The sequence below is a fragment of the Micropterus salmoides genome, unplaced genomic scaffold, assembly GCF_014851395.1.
Source record: "Micropterus salmoides isolate LMB-PRFRI ecotype aquatic unplaced genomic scaffold, ASM1485139v1 Ms_hic_scaffold_7, whole genome shotgun sequence".
In the NCBI taxonomy this organism is placed as follows: Eukaryota; Metazoa; Chordata; class Actinopteri; order Centrarchiformes; family Centrarchidae; genus Micropterus; species Micropterus salmoides.
Genome location: NW_024044459.1, coordinates 32,651,585 through 32,672,439, shown reverse-complemented (window position 1 = coordinate 32,672,439; position 20,855 = coordinate 32,651,585). Strand labels below are relative to the sequence as shown.

General features: G+C 41.3%; 1 protein-coding gene across 4 annotated transcripts in view; it reads left to right on the top strand.

Moving 5' to 3' along the window:
• The window catches only part of cabin1 (calcineurin binding protein 1), a 40,013-nt gene that overhangs the window by 10,769 nt on the left and 8,389 nt on the right, over positions 1 to 20,855 (top strand). For 2 of the 4 annotated variants that reach the window (XM_038704664.1, XM_038704662.1), the window contains exons 28-35: positions 2,294 to 2,359; positions 3,086 to 3,265; positions 3,479 to 3,873; positions 6,082 to 6,195; positions 14,013 to 14,176; positions 14,272 to 14,368; positions 14,479 to 15,153; positions 18,719 to 18,793. In XM_038704664.1, the coding sequence (XP_038560592.1) occupies positions 2,294 to 2,359; positions 3,086 to 3,265; positions 3,479 to 3,873; positions 6,082 to 6,195; positions 14,013 to 14,176; positions 14,272 to 14,368; positions 14,479 to 15,153; positions 18,719 to 18,793 (1,766 nt within the window). The remainder of the gene's footprint in view (positions 1 to 2,293; positions 2,360 to 3,085; positions 3,266 to 3,478; positions 3,874 to 6,081; positions 6,196 to 14,012; positions 14,177 to 14,271; positions 14,369 to 14,478; positions 15,154 to 18,718; positions 18,794 to 20,855) is intronic. The other 2 variants (XM_038704665.1, XM_038704663.1) reach the window with 1 other exon arrangement.

Genomic DNA, 20,855 nt, shown 5'->3' with positions numbered 1-20,855 from the left:
TTTGGTTTCAGTTACAATGATCCCCATGCACTGGGTGATTGGGATGTGGTGAAATGGGCAATATGGCTACTGATTATTTGACTGATTTGCTATGCCTGACAAAGCAGCTGCGTTGAAAGAAATAGATCTGAAGATTGAGTTTTGCAGAGACCATGAAGTGTGTGTGTGTGTGTGTGTGTGCGTGCGTGCGTGCGCGCGCACTAAAATTACATCCATTTCTATTTGCTGCTTTATTGCTGGTCTTATTTTCTTTCCTTACCAATCATCTTGCGTCTCCCAATATTTTGCAGTTGTTGCTTTGTTGTAACTTTCTTAAGCTTATAACATCATGGAGACATCTGTTCAATATTGGAGGCTTGTGTGTTTTTTAACCTCAATCAGCTGCTGGTGACCGGTACCACACCAAATTCTCAATGATCCTGATTGTTGCTTCACTGTGTGTTTAGTACAGTTGGTTAAAAAGAGTGGTTTGTATTTTCAGAGATCCCAGTTGCTAATCCAGAGTACTTTGCCAATTAATAACAATGTCTTTGTTACAGTCTTTACATGTGTATCTGCAAGCACCTTCCTTGTTATAACCTTTACTTAATTAGGTCATTTATTGAGATTGGGGTCTCTTTTATAAGAGACCCCTGAGTTCAGCAGAAGAAATAAACACAGATAAGACACTCAACAAGCCAGCCACACACAACATGCTTAGTAACTCGATCCATTTATATGGTGAAAGTGATGAAAGGTAGACTTCCCAAGTTCAGTATTTGCCCGTTCAGTTATACTGAAGGGTGTGTCTTGTTTCTGTCCTCATTTCTTCTGTAAAGGTCTTGTCTCTGTTCTCATTAAGGAAAGGTTATAATATTAATAATAATAATATAATAGTAGTAGTAAGGGTATAATATGTATTTTTCTCATGAACCTAGATATGAAAATAGAAAATTTGTGTTTTTAGAAAAACATACTTGATATTTGCATACAATAATGTGTTAAAAGTTAATTGCTTATTACATTATTGGTTTCAGTAATCAGGGCCTTCCTGCAAAAGAGAGGCTTCCTCTCAGTGAAGCTCCCCTGAATAAATAAAGGTTAAAAAAAAAAAACAATCTATATCTAGTACAGTGTGTACAATTAACATAACTAACTTTTTGATTCATGCACATGAACCATTTTTATGTTAGCTCTTGTACTTGCGGTGCAATCATAAATGCCTTTTGTTTGAATTTCAGAGAAGACGTTTAACGTATGCCTGAGAGAATTTTCGTGGTATTGTGTCACCAAGATGTCAGAATTAACAAGAAACCACCACATTGACTATCTGGCAGTTAAAGCAGCCTGCAATTTTAGGAATAAACATTTTCATTAGCTGTAACTTTGTTCAGGTTTTGTGAAACAGAAGCTGATATGCTGTTTGGAGAAAACAGCCATGGCCGTTTTTTCCACATGACAAAAGCAGTGACATCTGTTCACCCACCCCATGTGTCATGTTTAGCTTGAATGTGCAAATATCGCAGCCATATTGCCCATGTTGCCAGTTTTGTCACCCTTTCCAGATTCCTTCCTTCCTACCTACCTACCTGCCTGCTACCTCTTTGCCTGCTTGCTTTTACCACCTGCTTTGCCATTTATATGCATGTAGTTCTAATGGGGTGAATGTCTTCACGACTGGACAAAGTCAGTCCTTTTGTCACAATGTCACTAAATTGTCTGGTGTATCATGTGGTCACATTTTATTTTAGTTTTGGTGTGGGCTTAATTTGACAAAGTTAAACTCCCTTGAGATATTTCAAAATCTCATGAGAGTCATGTGTTTGCTATTTTCCACTAATTGGATATAATTTCCCATTATGGCCAATTAGTGTGAAAATGCTAAGTCGGGAAGAATGTGGCTGACCCCTTATTGGCACACAACTCGGAGACTAATGTCAGAAAACACCCATCAAGTACATGTTTGCTTGTAGGTGTTTTCTGGCCTGAGTCCTGCTTAAAGCACAGCAGGGTGACAAGAGGGTAGAGCCTGATTCAGACATACCTTTAATCATTATCTGGGAATCATTATCTGTTCATCGTACTATATTCTGGATTTTTGCCATGTGTTTTCTCTACGTGCACATTTGTGTGCAGTCTCAAATAGATATTTGTGTCTGAATCAGGTTTCTGTAATCAATTATCAAGAAAGGGTAAATTATTGGTTTTATTTGGGGGGTTTTTCTAGGGGAAATTTCAGGTTTTTTTAATTAACATTCAGAAATACGGAATTTCTTGATTATATTTTAAAATCAGCTCCCCATATCTTCAACAGCCTCACCAGAGTTTGACCATGATTACTGCCTGCCCAGGTCTCCAATGTGGCTGGCTTCCCTGAATGGTACTGCTCTTCAAACCCACAAAACTCTTTTTAAGAGGATATGTTTTTAATCCAAAGTGGAGTCTTGTAGGAAGCATTGAATACACAGTTGTCAGTTTACACAAATCTTACAGTGCATAGTAACTTTGCTGGTAACTCATGACTGTGACTCTTGAAATGTCCCTTGTGTGCATTATTCACTGAAATAGCAAAAGCTTGTTGCCCTTCTGATTCTGTTATTTACAGTTCCCTGCCAAGGACCTTTTTTGCTGAGGCTGCACAACATGGCAATTAAGAGGAATGCTGGCATTTTGGTTTTGGACCACATACAAAAACAAAGCATCTCTCCTTTATAACAATGTGTAATTAGGGATGAACTAATAAGGATTTGTGGCTCGTGACTTATTTTTGTTTCATAATTGTACTTATTTCCCCCACCTCCACATTACAACAGGGAATGTTTGCCATTTAAAACAAGTCACCAACCAACAGCTTGAAAGGCCTACACAGCATGCTGTTAAATATGCAATTACAGATTTTGGATAATAGGTTGAAATTCATACAGTACAGTAATCTCAATTTATTGATCAATGAAAAATTGTCCCACCTGAAATTACAGTACGTCAACCCCACTTTTTGGACACATCATATTTAGATGTGTATTTATCCATGAAATCCCCCAAAGGCTGAAGTCATTTGTCTTGATCAGGGTCCATCAATGACCCATGGTATTTTTTGTTTTGGCAGAGCGCAGTCAGGACAGTGAGGTGGTGATGCTCTCTGACTCCAACTCCACCCAGGATGCCTTCACAGATCCCACCAGCTCACAAGACAGCAGCCATAAAACTGCTTGTGGGAAAGTCAGTTCATCGTCATCAGAAAGCACAACCCCTGTGAAGGACAGGCAGTCGGCATATGAGGACACAGGTATGCTTAGATTGAAGTTACCTTTTCTGGCTGCGTTTACTGAATGTAATAAATTCATTTGACAATACGCAAAAAAATCTTTAATGTGCACAAAAACCTAAACTGTGTGGTGTCTTGTTACATGCTTATGCTCACAGGCAATCAAGAAAACTGACATAACATGCAAAACGTTGAATTCAAATCCTGACGACTTTGATTTAAATCCTACTTTAGCATCACATGGAGAACATTCTGGCATCCAGACAGAAGAAAAAGTTATCCAGGAAGTAATAGAAGCTGTGGTGGTGACACTCCCCGAGGCTTCAGTCCCCAAGGTCTCTGTCGACACGTGTCCTCATCCTCTGCCTGTCCCAGCCACCCCTCCGAAGCCCGCCCCCTCTCAACAGGCCGCTCCTCAAACCCCTGCCAGTGAGGGAAAGAAGAAGCCAGAGCCCCCCGCTGAGGTGATCGAGGTGCCTAAGGCCCTGCCTACAGAGCGAGGTGATCAGAGACGAATGCTGGTGGAGATGTGCGTCCGTGCTCTCTTCCTCTGCCTCAGCCGCTTCCCTCAGCACTACAAGAGCCTCTACCGCCTGGCCTTCTTCTACACCAACAGCAAGACTCATCAGGTCAGTCTGCCTGTGTTAACTGAAGTTCATTCTCATGAGAGGCCAAGTCATGCATTAAAGCTAAGCTCTCACACCTAAAATCAATATCCCCGGTCATTAAATGGTGACATTTAGAGAAGATGGGACTTGCTAAGAATTCCTACAATTCCCTCAAAAGTCACATGTACTTCTTGCAATGCTTATAACCGTGGCAATTATATCAGAGCTGCGATGGCTGTTTCGTTTTTCTGCCCCCCTTGGATTTTCTTGATCTGTGAGTTCGGCGGTGATACACGAGTTGCTGAAACAGCCTGTGTTGGCTTTAAGGCTCTGTGGGCAGAGGTGTGCGTGGGTGGTAGCACAGTGCTCTCTCAGCCAGTTTGGCACAGGGCGTTGAGCTTCACTGTGGTGGTATCCTTCTGTCAGCACTCCATTTGTTGAACCTTATTTATTTATTTATTTTTAATACAGCATTTGTTTCTACTCGATAAGGTCCTTGCTCTTTCACATTTTATGTTTTGTAATATGCTCTCTTAACCTCAATACTAATTTGGCACAAGAATGAATAAATCTTATTGCAGTCACAAACACTAAAATGAACAAGTTCTATAAACATGATTTTCCTTGAGGCTCAATTAAATGCACATTTCCTTACACAGGTGGTCTCAGTCATCAGCAGCCTGGATGAAAGCTTATGCACCCTGGCAGTGACTAGATGTCACAGTCAGTTGATGTGATGCTGTTGACACAGTTTGCTTAGCTGCTGCCCTCACAACCCGACACATCCAGTGTTAAAGCCTCTATGCCCCTTTTTGTTTTCAGGAAAACTGCTCCACTCATGTTGACTGGCCAGCTTTATCCTCACTCCAGAGATGGAAGGAGAGGGAGCCTGTAATTTCATGCTATAGGCCACTTGGTTTGTAGCGTAACATCAAGTGGTGTTAGCGTGCTATCTTTTCAAACAGGGCACTGGTGTAGACACTGATTTGTGAGTCATCACACTGTGAAAAGAGGGTCTGCATTTTTCTGATCGCAAATGAGCATCATTTTCTCCTTCTTTTTTTTTTCTTTTTTTTTCTTTTTAGCAGGTAACTACCAGAATTCTGTAACTACTAGAATACGTTGTTTGCATATAATTTATAAATATAAAATCTGAGAATGAATGGATCTGTAATGTTAGGATAGTTACCATCAGGACACAAAATGTATTAGTTAATCGACAACCACAGAACCTGCCATTGTAATTACAAATTCAAAGTTGAATAAATTTAATATTCTATTTCCTTTAAAATAAAAACAAATGTATTCTTCCTTGGAGCTTAGGGTACAATAACTTATTAAAAACATCACTGATTTGCATTTCAATGCATAGTAAAAACATGCATATATACCCTAAAATGGCCAAAACAAAAAGGAAAGGAGCATACTCTGACAAGATGCAGTCTATAATGCATACGGTCAATGTGAATGTTTGGGCTATTCGAGGTAGAAATACTCTGAACGCTGCTACTTCTACTACCAAAGCCCTTATAAGCAAGTCTTGCAACTCAGCATCCATCTTGGTAACGTCTCTGGGTGGTTATTTCAGACTAACAAGACCAGGCCCCTATCTAAATGAATGGGGAGTAGTGAAGCATGCGTAGTAGACCCTTATGTAAGCGGAACCACACGATTGGCTGATATGTTTCCCAACTATGCTGTTCTAAGCAGACGATTGGCTTTCTAGCAGGAGGGGCAGAACAACCGCCATCTTTGGTGTTACGGGCTTTCCCTATAGAGTTATAAAGTTTCTTAAAGTGGGTTGTCTCTGCTACTACTACTCCTTCTCCTTCTTCTTTGTATGTATTCAATGTAGTGACGAAACACGCTCTGTTGCACAGTTTGTCCATCTGGGCTACTGTAGAAACATGGCGACGTCCATGTAAGAGGACCTGCGGAGTATGTAGATAGAAATGTCTCATTCTAGGGAATACAAACGGGTCATTATGTAAGGTCTTTATACACCACTGAAAACATAGTTATGTATATTGTATTGCATTTATGTCAATAGATGCTCCTAAATATTACACACTGAACCTTTAAATACTGCAGACATCTGTTTATCACTTCTGTCAATCTGCTGATGGAGGGGTATCCTCTTGGTTTTGTCTTTGGGGGGGGGTGTAAAAATGTACATGCATGTATATATGTGGCTTATTTTAATTTTTTTTAATATATTTTCCAACACAGAACCTACAGTGGGCCCGAGATGTGTTGCTAGGAAGCAGTGTCCCATGGCAACAGCTGAAGCACATGCCAGCGCAAGGACTTTTCTGTGAAAGAAACAAGACAAACCTGTTCAATGTAAGTCAGAGTTCACCCCGCCTGCATGTTTTTTCCCGCCTTTCCATCTCATTACGACACCACACATGGTTTAAAACATTTTGAGGACACCTGTAGTGGCTGGATTAATTGGTACTCCATTGTAGTAATTAGGGGTGTGACGATTCTCTAAATCCATCTTGGGTTAATTAAACTAGTCTAACTTGCAGCCATAATCACTCAATGATGGCTTGATCAAAATAGTCACATGACATGCAGTTGGAAGACAGATATAGGTTAAGGTGTAATATTTAGAAAATATAGGCCTAGATCTTGCCCGAACTTTAAATACAGTGTTCCCCACATACACTTATTCTGGCGGGCCGCCCAGGTATATTAGCAGCTGCCTAAGTACATTTGTCGAGAAACACATAGAGAGATGTAATCTGGTATTACTTTAAAAGACACGGTGGACATTTTACATTACGGAGCAGCCAATACAGATGTCATTCAAGACCACGTTCATTTTGATCCACATGTGGCGCATCTGAGCTGTGAAAACAGAATTGCAAGTGAGTTTATTAAACTCAGTGACTTTTTAAAAAAACATATTGCTGATGGAGAAAGTCGACAGCAGAGACGCATACAGGGAAGGGGAGACAGAAAGAGGCGGGGCAAACCGGTCTGTTTGCAGTCAGAGACCAAAGGTGTGTGAGTGTGCAGGTGGGGAAAAGAGAAAGGGAGCAGATTCAAGTAGTGAGCAAACACTAAACTTAGGTGGACAATGAAGTGGAATTAAAATGATGAAATATTGAAATAACCTGCTAGAAACACAACTGTGTTATGCCCCGTTATCCCACCCCTGCACGGTCACTGCGGCCACAGTTACCCTGTCTAAACAAGAGCTCCGGGGGAGCGGGTGTGTTCTGTCCCTCAGAACCGTGACACAAGACCGTCGATGTTTATGTCGCGCTTTCAGAACCTTGAGACAAACAACGTTTCTCAAAGTGACTTTTAAGGCCTGTATTGTGTGAAAGAAGTGGTTTGTTGATGAAAGTTCTGGCTTGCCTGTATGAATGTAGTAGAAATTCCTACTTCCTACCTAATTTTAACAACCCTCAAAATTGGAATAACTACACCGTACCTTTCAGGGTATTGGCAAATACAGAGGAAAAACTCTACAGCTATAAATAATTCACTTTAATCTCAGGTCAATAGAACCAGATAGCTGAATTCAGAAAGATAGTCTGACTGGTTCAGACTGTAGCTCCGGTAAGTCTGGGAATACACTGGGTTTCTTTGTTTCTCATCAGAAAATATTTGAATATTAGCTTAAAAAGGCAAAGTGATGCTGGTCTGTTGTAAGGTTACCTGATGGGCTGAACGTTAGCCATCAAAGGCTGGGTTATTCTTATCAGCTGTGCACTTATGTCATTTCAGTATACCTGTAAGCATGTTATTCTAGAAGCCAAATTGTTTTCTGGGTAAATGTGTTAACACATAAATACCTGTTTGACATACAAACAGAACCACCGTTCATGCAATTGTGTGCATGATCTTCTTAGTTTAAGAGTTTAGTTTAGCTTTATCAGAATGCATCAATGCAAAGTAGCTAATGGGTACTCCCAGAGGAAGAACCTGTGAAGCTCTGAAGTGTGTCCTCACGTTTGTGACTAATGAGCTGTCTGCGTGTTTGCTGTGAACGAATGATTGGCGTACTACAATTAGTTTACCCTTTTCTCACACATTATTCACATAACTCGATTGGATGTACACAAATCAGCCCTAAATATGGATCACTTGAAACAAGCTCTGCTACGGAGTCACGCAGTGTGAGATTGTTGAATTATCTGCCTCTCTGAATTGCAAGGCCTCTGTCGGCTTCCAGTGGAGAAGATTACTGTCTGAATCTGTAATCTGTTCTGCATGTCACTGAATTTACCTCTTTTTCACTTGAAGCTGATATGTCTTCTCAATGTGTGCAGAAATTGGCATACTTTTTTACTTGTTCATGTGATTTGTCAAAGCCTAAATGCTCTCACTTTTGTTACCGAGCAGATGGTACAAGCTAAATGCCACATCGTGTCAGCACCTCCTATCAGTCAGTTGTCAGGGTATTGCCGCGGTGCACATTATTTTGGACATGGGTAATGGTGTAGGCTGTGGAGTCAAATGCAAGCTTATGATAACAGACTGTAGAAACGATGTGGGCCAGGTCTGAGCTGGAGGAGAGCTCTGCAACACTCTGGCTCCCACTGGGTTTTCACAGAGCCCCTTCTGGAGGTAAACCTGCCACCCTGGCATACCAACTGTTTGAGCTTTACTGTTCCCTTCAAATGAAGCCCTCTCTCTACCATAGGATGATGGAAACCTTTTATAAATTTTGGTCAGACATGCTTTTTCAATGACTGTGAGTTCTGGGAAGTTCGTACATTTGCAAAGTAGTTGCAGATTGAAACACATTAGCCTGTATTTTCACACTTCACGATTCTTCATAAATGATGATGGACACAGTTTTTGCAAAGAAGTTGATTTTTTTGAACCAGACCCCTTCAAGCCAGCGTCTATAACCTGCATACTTTCGGCAAGTCAATCTCCGCTGACAGCCGACAGCTGCGTTTCAGTCTGACTAATCACTCACTGTCATTGTTTGATAAATACGTTGTATGTGTTTCTCCTGTGACAAAACGACCAAAGTGAGAGCTGCCCGCAAATTGACAGAGTGTTGATCACATCAAACATATGGTACCTCGACTCTCAGTACGCACCTCAATGAGCCCGTGTGTGAATATGGAGTTCCCTAATGTAGGTCATGATGGCCTACTTTTCCTCCATGTTTTGGCTGAGTTACATTAACTGCGGCCTGCATAAAGTAACCTATATACTGCTGTTTAGAAATGATCCAGATGAGGTTGTGTTGCATAATTTATTGGTGTGGTTGTCAGCATGAGTTCTTTATAGGAGGGCCAGCCCACTTTTGAAATCAATAATAAATTACTAATAGTTATGGAGTTGTTGTTCATTTAAGATGATGCAGATTAAGTCCAGAGCAAATAGGGCTATTGATACACTGACATTTGTATTGTGATACTGAGACAGCGTTTCCTCCTCTTACTGTGGACATTGTGACTCTGAACTGTTCTGCTTTGCTACTTCATGGCTGTTTTAAATGTTGGATAGTATGTTTATGACCCATTGTGCAGTCAATTGCCACTCTACTTACAACTTCATTTTGGCTGCTTGTAATAAAGCTTTCTATAATTTAGTAAATAAATCTGCTTTTTGAGAAATGGCTTGGCTATGTTAGGGCTGTATCTTTGTCTTAAATTACAGTTATTCTGATGTAACACAGACCTTGCAACCTATTACATATTGCAATCTCCTTGTGTAATAATAATGTCCTCATTTTAAAACAATTATACAGCCCTTGAAGCAGAATATCAAGGCTGAATCTAATGATTTTCGTTATAATGCTGCTGTAATGCCAAGCCCTGTGGCTGCTCAGCACTACTGTGTGATCGTGAGGAGTCCCTGTGTGTTCACTCGGGCACGGTGTTACCTCCTCCCTCCTCCCCCTACCCCGACACGACACACACACACTGTTGCTTACATATTCTTCCACCCACTCACACATTTGCTCTCTACGAAGCTCCAGAGAAAATGGCTGTCCTTGTTGCTACATAAAAAAAACAAACAAAAAAAACCATCCATCCATCCTGATCTTGTAACTTTACAGAGAACATGTTTTGAAGTGATACTGTCTTTTTCAGAAAGAGCATTCATGTTTGATTTGACTGCTTGAATGTAACTTTGCTTATAGGTAGACCCCCGTGTCTTGTTATATTAGGTGAGGATGGTCTTCTGAGGAACACTTGCATTGCTTGCCTCCGTTTGATGTAGGCTGTGAGGACGTTTGTGTGTTCAGCTGTGCAATGTTCTGTAGGTGGAGCTCCACTCAGGAAAACTTTTTTTTTTTCGTTTCTTAGGGGGAGGAGTGTTTGCCAAATGAATACATTTTGTAGAAGTTGATATTTTGATTTGCATGTGTGCAGGGTTAAGTCTGGCTTGGCCAGTGTGTTTTCAATTGCTTGATATTTTTCAGCTTTTTTTTTTCTCACTCACACAAGAGGAAGCAGGAAAAACAAGGTGTGTTTGCTTAGTATGTTTATGGTGGCCAGCTGGAGAGACCCGACCAGAATTGAAAGAGAGGAAAGGACGAAGGTGAGGGTTGAGGTGTGTGTGTGTGTGTGTGTGTGTGTGTGTGTGTATAACATAATCTTATCTGTTCAGGCAGCACTGTTCTTCAGATGGGGTTTTCTGTGGTTAATGAGGGCTTTACTTACACAAACCTGTCCTTTTTTCACTCAAGCTTTTTTTGTTGTTATTGCTCTTATTCACTATTGGTGTGTGTGGTTCTTGATGCCTCCCACTACATTGATGTGGTAGCACTGAGTTCATTTTTCAGTCAGTTTACGTTTTCTTGTTCTTTTCCTGTTGCTCCGTCTTCAGGGTGACCACGCTCTACCCCTCCCCCTGGCTCTTATTCGCTCTACTCATCTGCTCTCTCTGTTGCGCTCGTTCTGTTTCCTCATTACTCTGTCTCCCTCACTCCTCTGTTTGTGTGTGTGTATTGTGTGGGTGTGCACTAATGGGCGGGAGTTTCTCCGCTTGCTTCCGATTGGCTGGCAAAGACCTATGAGGATTGGCTGTACGCAGTGTATAGTGCGAGAGAAAGGAAGGGAGGAGGGGGGACAGAACTCCAGCAGGCTGGGGTCAGGGGAGAGCGGAGATAGAGTGCGTGGGTGTTTTTGTTTTGAGATGGCAGGGTTTGAAAGCAGGAGAGGAACGAGTCAGCTTGTCTGTCAGTGGCATACTGAGCTCATAGGCCCTGACACCAGAGCTGTTTCTCCTCTTGCCAAGGTAGCTGCCATTCTCCTCTTCTTCAGTTCCTGTTCTGCCGTGTGCAGCTGTGCTTCCCTCCTCTCCTCTCCTGCCACTCTCGCTGCCCTAGCACCCAAATGCAGCCCACCCCATGCTCTCAGAGCGTGAGCCTCTTTCAGGGTGGAGGCGCTGCCAGAGCTGCTGGTGCTGCTACCGCCAGCAGGAAACTGTCCAAAAGAATACTAACACAGGCACCGTGGAGTAGCTTTCTTTGGTGATGGTGAGTCGCGTTCTCCCTTTCCCTCTGACTTTTACAAAATCGTGCTTGTGTTAATTTTCATGTGGAGCTCATGTGTCATTCTGTGAGAGTTTGTTCTTACAATGTGCTGCTTTTAAACCAGTGATACAGAACTGCAAAAGAAAATGCCTTGAAGTAACGCTCCTGCAGGTCAGATGTAGATAATGTAGAGAAGAATGTAAAATGATGGAAGATTACACCACCCACCTGCCAAATGCTGATAGCATTTGCAGGTTATCAGCCTTATTCGATTGTTTAAAAAAAAAATCATACAATCTAAAGTTGTAGTTGGCTGGCAAAACAGCGAAATTGTTACCACTAAGCTTCACTAGTGACTGCTTGTTACTACAAGACACATTAACACTGTGCAACTTCCCTGCAGTTAATAAGTTTTTATTATGGGTCATGTTATAGGCAGAGAGTCAGCATTTCATTTTGCTTAGGCAAAGGACGTAATTTTTATTATGCTGGAACAGTACTCATTTTATGTTGCTGTTTGTAATGCATGAATAAGTGACTAAGTAGGATTACGTTATGTGACGCGTCCACTGTCTAGTTTTTTTCCTCATCTACAACCAAACAAAGAAACCCTGAGGAATGATCAGATTCCATCTGTGGAAAAGGACTTTCTTGTAATGTATTTATCCATTGTTCATCCCTTGTATGCTATGCATCTTAATCTCTGTCAGATAAAAAAAACATTGCGTGACGTATTGGCCACATCTGTGCCAAAGCTGTTGCTGCTGATATCAAGCAGTGGTCATATTTTCTCTCGCCAAAAAAAAGGAAAAACCCCTGCAGTTAAAGTCTTACAAATCTGCTTTAGTTGTTGTGCTACAGCATAATCTGTGTAAAGCCATGGCTCTGCTTTCCCTAAACAGATTTGCTATGGTTGGATGGTGTTCTGATGAAGAACAACTCTCCTCCATTAGAGATGTTTTTCTAAGTGAGCGAAGCCCACCCCCCTCATCATACTTGCCCCAGTCTTGTTGTAGGCTTTTGGTAATCTGTGCATTGAAAGGTTAAAACCTTTCCAAGCCCTGCCAGATTGCATCATATAATAATAAATCTTCTCATTTTCACACAGGCCATACCCTGGTTTCCTCAGTGTGTTTTGTTGACCATTAGATCTGGATTGGGATCATTTCAATTGGATCCTATAATATCATAATTGAAATAAATACTGAACAATATGGTCTTTTGAGATTTATTCCTAAATCTTAACAGATGCCTGTAAATAAAATGAAATAGCAACTGTGAAATAAAAATGATTAAGGATTTTTCAAAGGAAGGCTTAAACACAAGAGGCAAGAGATGACACTTTCTCAGTGGGCAGTACTGAATAGTTTAAAGCTTCATTCGTAATATCAACATTGACGTTCTTAATCAAGATTAGGTTACACTAATATTATTAATGTCATACTGTTTACAGAATTAGATTCCAGTGGTGGCTTCGTAGGGTTGTTTCTAACTCGTGATCCAAACATTTCCAACAACAACGTTGAACTGAACTTGAAGAAAGTTGATTAACTAAGTAATTTATTCTGATGGATCGCTTTATTTAAAATTAGGGGTTTTTTTTGTTTTTTTTTTGGTGATGACGTCATAAAATATGACAACAGACATTTGAAGCTTCATTCAAAAACCTCAATAGAAGCTTTGAATGTTTAAAAGAAACAAAAGGACATACGGTACAGCCTTAGAGCAGGCTGTAAGTCTTTCCTCGGGAATGTGATATTGATAGGTTATTTTGCCTCTCTTTCCTGCTTTGTGCCTCTCCAGTGGCTTTGAAAATGCCATCTGACAATGTGGAGCTGTCTGTGAGGAGGAGCGCCACGCTCCCCTGTGCCTTCAGCAGCTGATGGAGCCATCTCATTTGTTTTGTTCCATCCTGATATGGTCATCTTTGTTTTGTCTCGCGCACATTTTCTGAAGCCAGAAGCTGTACTCTGTGCCATGTGCTTCATGACTGCACACAGCCTAGGCCGCCATCTGCACTCGCATCAGTGGCTTCGGAGTGCAGAACCTGGCTTCGCTTCACCTGCTGAGAGGACATGTGCTCGCTGAAAAGGTGGACTTGTCCATCAAAAAACACCTCATAACGCTTTCTGCAAAGGGCCACTGTCTTTGTTGGCAGCCAGTCTGCTGGTCTGTTGCATTGCTTGGACAGAGCTGAGCACTAATGAGGCTGCCTATCATGTGTGCCCAGAGAGAAGGCTCCCCATCCATCCCTGCCCACCTCCTACAAGGCCAGCCAGTCCGCAAGATCTCTCCTGCAGCCTTTCCATCCCCTCATTAGGGCACTATTGTATCTTGCTTTCTCCTCTACTTACTTTCCTTTCAGTTTTTCCATGTCTCCCTGTTAATTGTTTCTGTGTCATACACTCATAGGCCGTTTTCAATCTGGCGTAGCAGCAGGGAGCAGTTATATAAACATAATACTTTGAGAATTTCTCAAATTAGCATGTTGACTTATGGTCTAGTCAGATGTGATACAACTTTTGCCTCCTTTTGAAATGTTTTGTAGCTGAACCCTCTTTTGAAAGCTGCTTCCTGCTGTACTAAAGGTCTAGACCACACCAAAAAGTGTGTCTATGCCACGTAGCAGTCTCTTGAAAATATAATAATTTTGTTTATTGTCCAGATAACTCTAGATTTTGCTTCTTTTTTTTCCCTCCAGGGCATCTGGCGTATTCCAGTAGATGAGATTGATCGCCCAGGAAGTTTTGCATCTCATATGAACCGATCCATTGTCCTCTTGCTGGAGGTGCTGTCTCAGCTTAAGGATCACGACACTCTGCTGAAAGCCTCTTTCATGCTGCAAAGAACCCCTGACCAGGGAAAGTAAGGACTGACTTCTTATGATACTGCTGTTGCTTGTATGTGTGATGTATTTGTTCCATGACATTTCTCCCCTCGTGTCTTTCTCTTCCATGAAGGAAGTATTTACGGGATGTTGATCGCCAGGTTTTGGCCAAGAGAGCATTTTTCCTTACTGTAAAAGTCCTGGAGGACAATCTGAACAGTCTCACAAGGGTAAGGAAGCACACACACACACACACACACACAGAGCTGAGAGCCGCTCAGTGTTTTAGACGTCTGGCATGCACCCACTTCATATTTTGACAGGTTCTGTTCTCTTTCAGGTGTCTGAGCAGCTTCACAAAGCATCTGCGCCCTCCATGGGGGAGATGACCACAACGGACACATCCAACAGGCCCAGTTCAGAGGACAGCAAACATGCACTCCCTAAGAAGCCTGGGCTCACAGAGGGGGCATGTGCCCTCGACCCAGGGCCCAGGGAAGCCTCCCAGGCACAACTCACCCCACCACCGCCATCCATAGATAAAGGGAGTAAGGTTCAGGAGAGCTACCCTGGGAAAGTGGAGACTGCTGGGAGTGAGGGGCACAAAGCAGGGCCAGAGGAACCCATGGAGCTGGACACTGGCAACTGGAGGAGGCCCTCTACTACCACAGATTCTCAGGGCAACCAAACAGAGGCTGAGACCTCCCTGAGTGCCGTGGAGAAAGTGACTGACAGCAGCCGGACACCAGAGCTGTCTCTAGAGGAGCTTAGTATCAGTTCCAGGCAGCAGCAGCTCCAAGCCTCAGCACCTAAGGTCACTGTGGCAGCCAGTGGGACTGATCAGGGTTCGCTACGACGGCCAAACAGGAAAAGGAAGCTTCTCGAGGATGTGGAGTCTGGAAAAACCTTACTGCTTGATGCCTACAGGGTGTGGCAGCAAGGCCAGAAAGTCATGACCTACGACCTGGGACGCATTGAGAAGATCATGTCAGAGACATACATGCTCATAAAACAGGTAAACCTCTTCAGGATGTACCACACCAGATGCATCTGCTGTGCACGCACATAACATTAGTGTTGCGAGTTTATATGTGATGCTTTAATTATTTGTTTTGTTTTGCAACGTCATGCATACTTCAAATGAGCCCTCCTAAAATAAACTGAGCTTGGGAAACCCCTCTTCTAACTGAATTAGTAACACTCACTGTAGAAAAGGGACTTTCCCCTCTTTCAGTTTGCAAACACTGCAAAAGCTCATAAAATGCGGTTGTGCTTTCACTCTCAGTAACCGAAATTCCTCCTCTGTCACTTTGGTCTTTCTGTTCTTACTCCTGAAACAGGTTGATGACTCTAAATGTAGCTCTAAGGGGTATTTTTAAGATGAATTGGGATTTTTTTTTAAAGTGGGGGTGGATTGGTCATTTTCGTTTTCCAATAAAACGTGTCAAATTTATGCATCTCATCACTGCGTTCCCAAAATTTGAAGATTTTGTTGTTGAGGTTGCATTTTGAACAAGCGCAGAATCATTTTCTTGTTTCTTCGTCAGCCCGTTTCTGCTCCCATACAAGGACCACTGAACGATGAAAGACTTGTATGTAATGGCTGAAGGACTGGTGAAGTGAAGTAAAAATGTGAAGTGGCATAGGGCCTTCACAGAGTTTATGTATAATCATTTAAGACTGCCTGTAGTTCACGGCAGAAGCAGAGAAAAGGGCTGCCTCTGTATAACTATGCTTGTTATGTGAAATTTTGTAAATCATTGTTAGCCTTCTCCTGCATAGTAAGTCAAAGAAGAATCAAAACGTTTCTTTGTGTATCTCCAGATCAATGTACCTGCGTTGTTGAACTTCAGCACTTTCTATGGCAGTGATGATGTAGTTGCAGAACAGCCCACTTCTGCTTATACAGCCATATTGAGCTGAAGATCAATGTTGACCCTACAGAAGTTGCCATGTCATTGGCTGTGTAATGCCAGAGAGCTGTAACTGGAGTGGGAGGTTCAGTAGGCGAGGGACAGCTGAAAAGGAGAGAGGAGAAATCAGAGGACATAGGCCAGCTCCTGCAGCTTTTGTTGTAGGTTGCAGCTAAGATGTTTTCCTGTGCTTTTTAATAGACAGCAAAGAGAATTTTTTTTCATACACTCACACACACACGAGAGAGTATCCAGAGCCAGCCACGACATGTTTCCCGTCACAAAATGAGTTATGCAATTAATTTGCCTGGACATTTTCCAGAAGCATCTTTGACTGTGCACCAACTGGCACAAACTGCAGAAACTTTGTGGTTTGATGGTCTGTGCATTGCACAGCTGCACGTACAGAGTAGTTTAGATCTACACCTTGCATCTTTTTCATGGTTTGTTTTTGTTATTCTGCATATTTCAGTCAGATATTTTTCTTTCTTTCAGCCTACTCTTAACTCTTAAGAATGCAGTATGTCCAGTCACATAAAGAGAATGGATTTGTTGATGTGATAGAAATGTCTCGTTGACATTTGCCTCATTCTAATAGTAATCGTGATGTGCTATTGATGAATTACCACTGGCAACTGTATATGATTTGACAAGGAAGGTTGCGGTGAGCCAGGCATGAATTGAAAGCAGAGGGCTGTCCTCTGCGATGCACTGAAGCTTGACTCAGTCCATTTAACAATTGGCATCATTTGAAAACTAGAATGAGGCTGCAGTAAAAATCCCTCCCTCAGGGGGTCCCTGAACTGTTGCATACAACAGGCTGCTTGAGGGAACATAACAGCTGTGTGAACAAGATTACTGCTAAGTGTACGATGTTGGGCTGTAGCTGAGCTCGCCAACTCCCACACATACACTAGCTGTGCTGGGCCTTAACGTGGCCTTTCTTTATGCTGGTGCTATGATCAGAGGCAGAAGCTCAGAAGAAATCCTGCTGGCTCTGATACAGAATCAGAGGAATGTGTTGTTGCTTTGGCATTAGTGTGGAGACATAGTGAGTAATTAACACGTTTTATTATTATATATTTTTTTGAATATTTTATTTTAAAGAACAGTACAACTTATTCCCACTAAAAACTCAATATTACAATACACAGATAACAGAATCCAAGGAGGTGGGGGGAAATGACAGTAAATAAATAACGAGTAAAAAAAACAAATCCCACAATTCTCATGTCATGACATATTTGTTACTGAGATACCTCAACCATTGTACCAGGACAAGTTCTTAAAAATATAGATTTGTTTTTTTAGGACATGCATGATTTTTCTAAGGGCATTTAGTTTCTAATGTCCATTTTGACATAGAGAATATCCAACTTCCAAGTTAATTCAGGAGTTGACACAAAGCTGATGGTAGTTGTTGAAACAAAGGTGAGGGGGTGAAATATAATGTGCTATCCTTAATTTTAGACATCAGACATTTACAGTGGCCAGACATGCTGTTCTGACATAGATCAGATCATAGGTCCTTATCTATAGTAATGCCCAAGTAAGATTCCCACCTCTTTCTTAATCAGTGTATGTTAATGTATAATAAATTGCCTTTAACCTTTTTGTTTCTGTGAAGCACCTCCTTTGTCTTTATCAGATCAGTGAATATCATTTGTTCACCCAAACTTTTTTTTTCAGGAAGGCTCTCAGTTGTGTTAGTTGGATGAATCACATTTCTCTTTTAGCTGTTCAAAGGACATGAGGATGTCATTACTGTAACTGTGCTTATCTTATCCTTTTATCATGCCAAAGCTCAAAACATTTTATCAGAGGGCATTGTTGTGAGTTTGTTTTTTCCATGGAGGTGTTTTCGGTGACACATCATTCCTCACTCCCAGAATGTTATTTCCCCCATACTATAATCTAACCAGGTGGACAATATGTGGGTTTTTGGTCTCCATTTATAAATAAAATCCCTTCCCACCTCTTCATCAAGGTCCTGTAATTCAATTTGTCTCCAAGAGGGTGCAGAGGAAAATTTAAACAACAATGACAGAAATCTCATTTGTGCTGTGCAATAGTAACATTTTAAATTTAGGGAGTCAGAGCCCACTCATCTTGTGGTCCCAGGATAATTTCTCTATCTTTATGCAGCTGACTCTATCAAACAAGGTTAGAAGTAGTTCTGTCTACCTTTTTTAGGTCATTCACTCTATTTTTTGAATCTGCACAGTAGCATAGTAGTTAGTTTTAAATTAGTACTTCAAGTTGCTATCCACCTGGATACCCAAATACTGTATGTAAACCCTTTTGGAGCCCACTTAAATGAGTGTGACTTGCCCAGATCTCATTCAGTTTGAGGGAATATTTCACTCTTTTCATAGTTTTTGCCGGATACTATGCTATAATTGTTCAGAAGACCTTGTAACTTTATTAGAAATTGGGCTTGGTCTGTAAGAAATAAAATTACATCGTCAGCATATAGACAGATTTTGTGAGTCTCTATGGGATAAATTTGCAGTGATATACCAACTGCTCCAGTGTTGCATGAAGAAGTTTTTTTTCTAAATAAAAGATGTGTGAAAAGATTTGACACAGGTGCAATATAACCATGAGCATAAGAAGATATGTTGCTCTGTCCTAATGTCTTTGTTCTGCCTGGTCTCCTGTTTTCAGGTTGATGAGGATGTAGCTCTGGACCAAGCTGTGAAGTTCTGCCAGATACAGTTGGCCACTTCCGCCCAAAGACAGGTATGAACAGTTCAACTCAGCATGCTCATCTGCCATCTTTCTGCTACCTCTATACTTTCTCTCCCCTGTGCATCGTAGCTCATACTGTTGTTTACATTTATACAGAGAGCTAAATGTACATCCTGTCTATCCCTGTTTTATCAAAGTTGATACCAAATACTTTCCCCTCACGTAATGTATAGCTTCAAAGATTTAAGGCTTTACTTAAAACAAGTTTATGATACAGCACCAGTATTTTAGTGAATTTATGAACAATGTTTTATATTGCCTTTAAACTAATGACAAAAGAAATATCCAGTCATGATATTATAACAACATGAGGTTTTTGATTACATCAGGTAAAACTTTAACCGGGCAGATCATTTCTGATAAGCTGCAACCATCATGGCACTGAACTGACATACTCAAGATTTAAAGTCTGGTTTCTAGCATGGCAAGCTTGTCCTAAGCTAAAATGATCTCTTTTAGGTGTCCTGGTGTTGTACACGCCCCCCTATCTGCCAGTTAAATGTAATTTTACTTGTCTGCTATGTAGCTTATAATGGCATGTTTAAGGATAGCTGTTTTGTCTTAGTGTTACATGTAGGTAAATAACATGCTTTAGTGTCTTTAGTAAAATGTGCTAAACTTATGATTAAATGGGAATTTATGGGAGTTACTTATCATCTTAGCACATTTTACTACAGATGCTGCATGTTCCTTCTATTTATCCTTCTCCACCCAGCCAGTACTAAATATAGCACAAAGCGTGGTGTGAATGCTCCCTGTTGTCCCTTCAGCCTCACTTTCAGCTGAGTATTGGAATGCGTGTTGCATATTTGCACAGGCAAATGCATATGATTTACAAAGGGAGATGACAGAAGTATCTAAATACATTCAATAAGTATGTCTAATTGTAGTAAATCTAACCAACTATTAACTTGGCTTTGTCTTTGGTTCTCATATTCCTCATCGAGTCATTAGTTGCTCTGCCTCATCCTGTGTCGGTGACTCCCCCTTCCTCTCATCCCTCCTCCTGCCCACACAATCAACACGGGTCTCTGTGCCCACATCCTGTTGTCACGGTGATGTTCCCCAAACCTCAGGCTCATGAGAAGTAGCTGTGGGCAGATAAATCTCTGTTTTCTTAGTTCACTGATCCTATCATCTTAGTTTCTGCATGATTCTTTTTGTTGTCTTTGTTTCGTTTTGTCTGGGCATTCGTTTGTCTGATTTTCACGCATAAGCACACGACGTAGAGATGATGATGCAGATGAGGCACTGAGTAACGAACCACATTTGGAAAATGTGTAAAAACCTGGTTGGACTTTTACCGAAACAGCAGTGTGGGTAGTTTCCAGTTTGTATATTTACATGAATAAATCTCCAGAATATCTTCATGCACTTCATGTCTGCACCAAATGTTTTAAAATGGGTGTGTCACATATTATTTCAAGTTAAATTGTAGTCCACTTCCATGCAGTTATGCTTTACCTTTTATGTAAAGAAATATTTTGCAGTCACCTGCAAACTGAAAAGTTTAAATTTACATTTAAATTTATTCATTTAGCTGACGCTTTTATCCAAAGCGACTCACAATTGCTAAGTAAGTATGTCAGAGGTTGCACATCTCTGGAGCAACTAGGGGTTAAGTGTCGTGCTCAGGGACACATTGGTGAACCCAGGTCTCTCACACCAAAGGCATGTGTCTTATCCACTGTCTCATCACCACCCCAAAATATTAATACTAATTTGTGAGTAATAGTTAAAACTTCATATGTGGAGACTTAACTAGACACACTGCTGTCAGGTAAACATGTTTGCTGTAGTAACTTCCAGGTAAACATGTCGTTATTGTTGACTTGTTAGATATTATCTTATGATTAGCCTGCATGTGGTGGCTTGTGTTCTCATTTTCCCATGATGGGTTAAGGTGCTTTTGCATAGTAGCTTGTTCTGCAGTGTGATCTAACTGCTGTTTATGTGCAATTATTGTGCCCACCAACTCGTGTCGTGGATTGCAGTTGGTTGCTCTTGTATGTGGTGGGAAATGTGAGTAGGCACCTTGGAGTTCTCAGCTCGA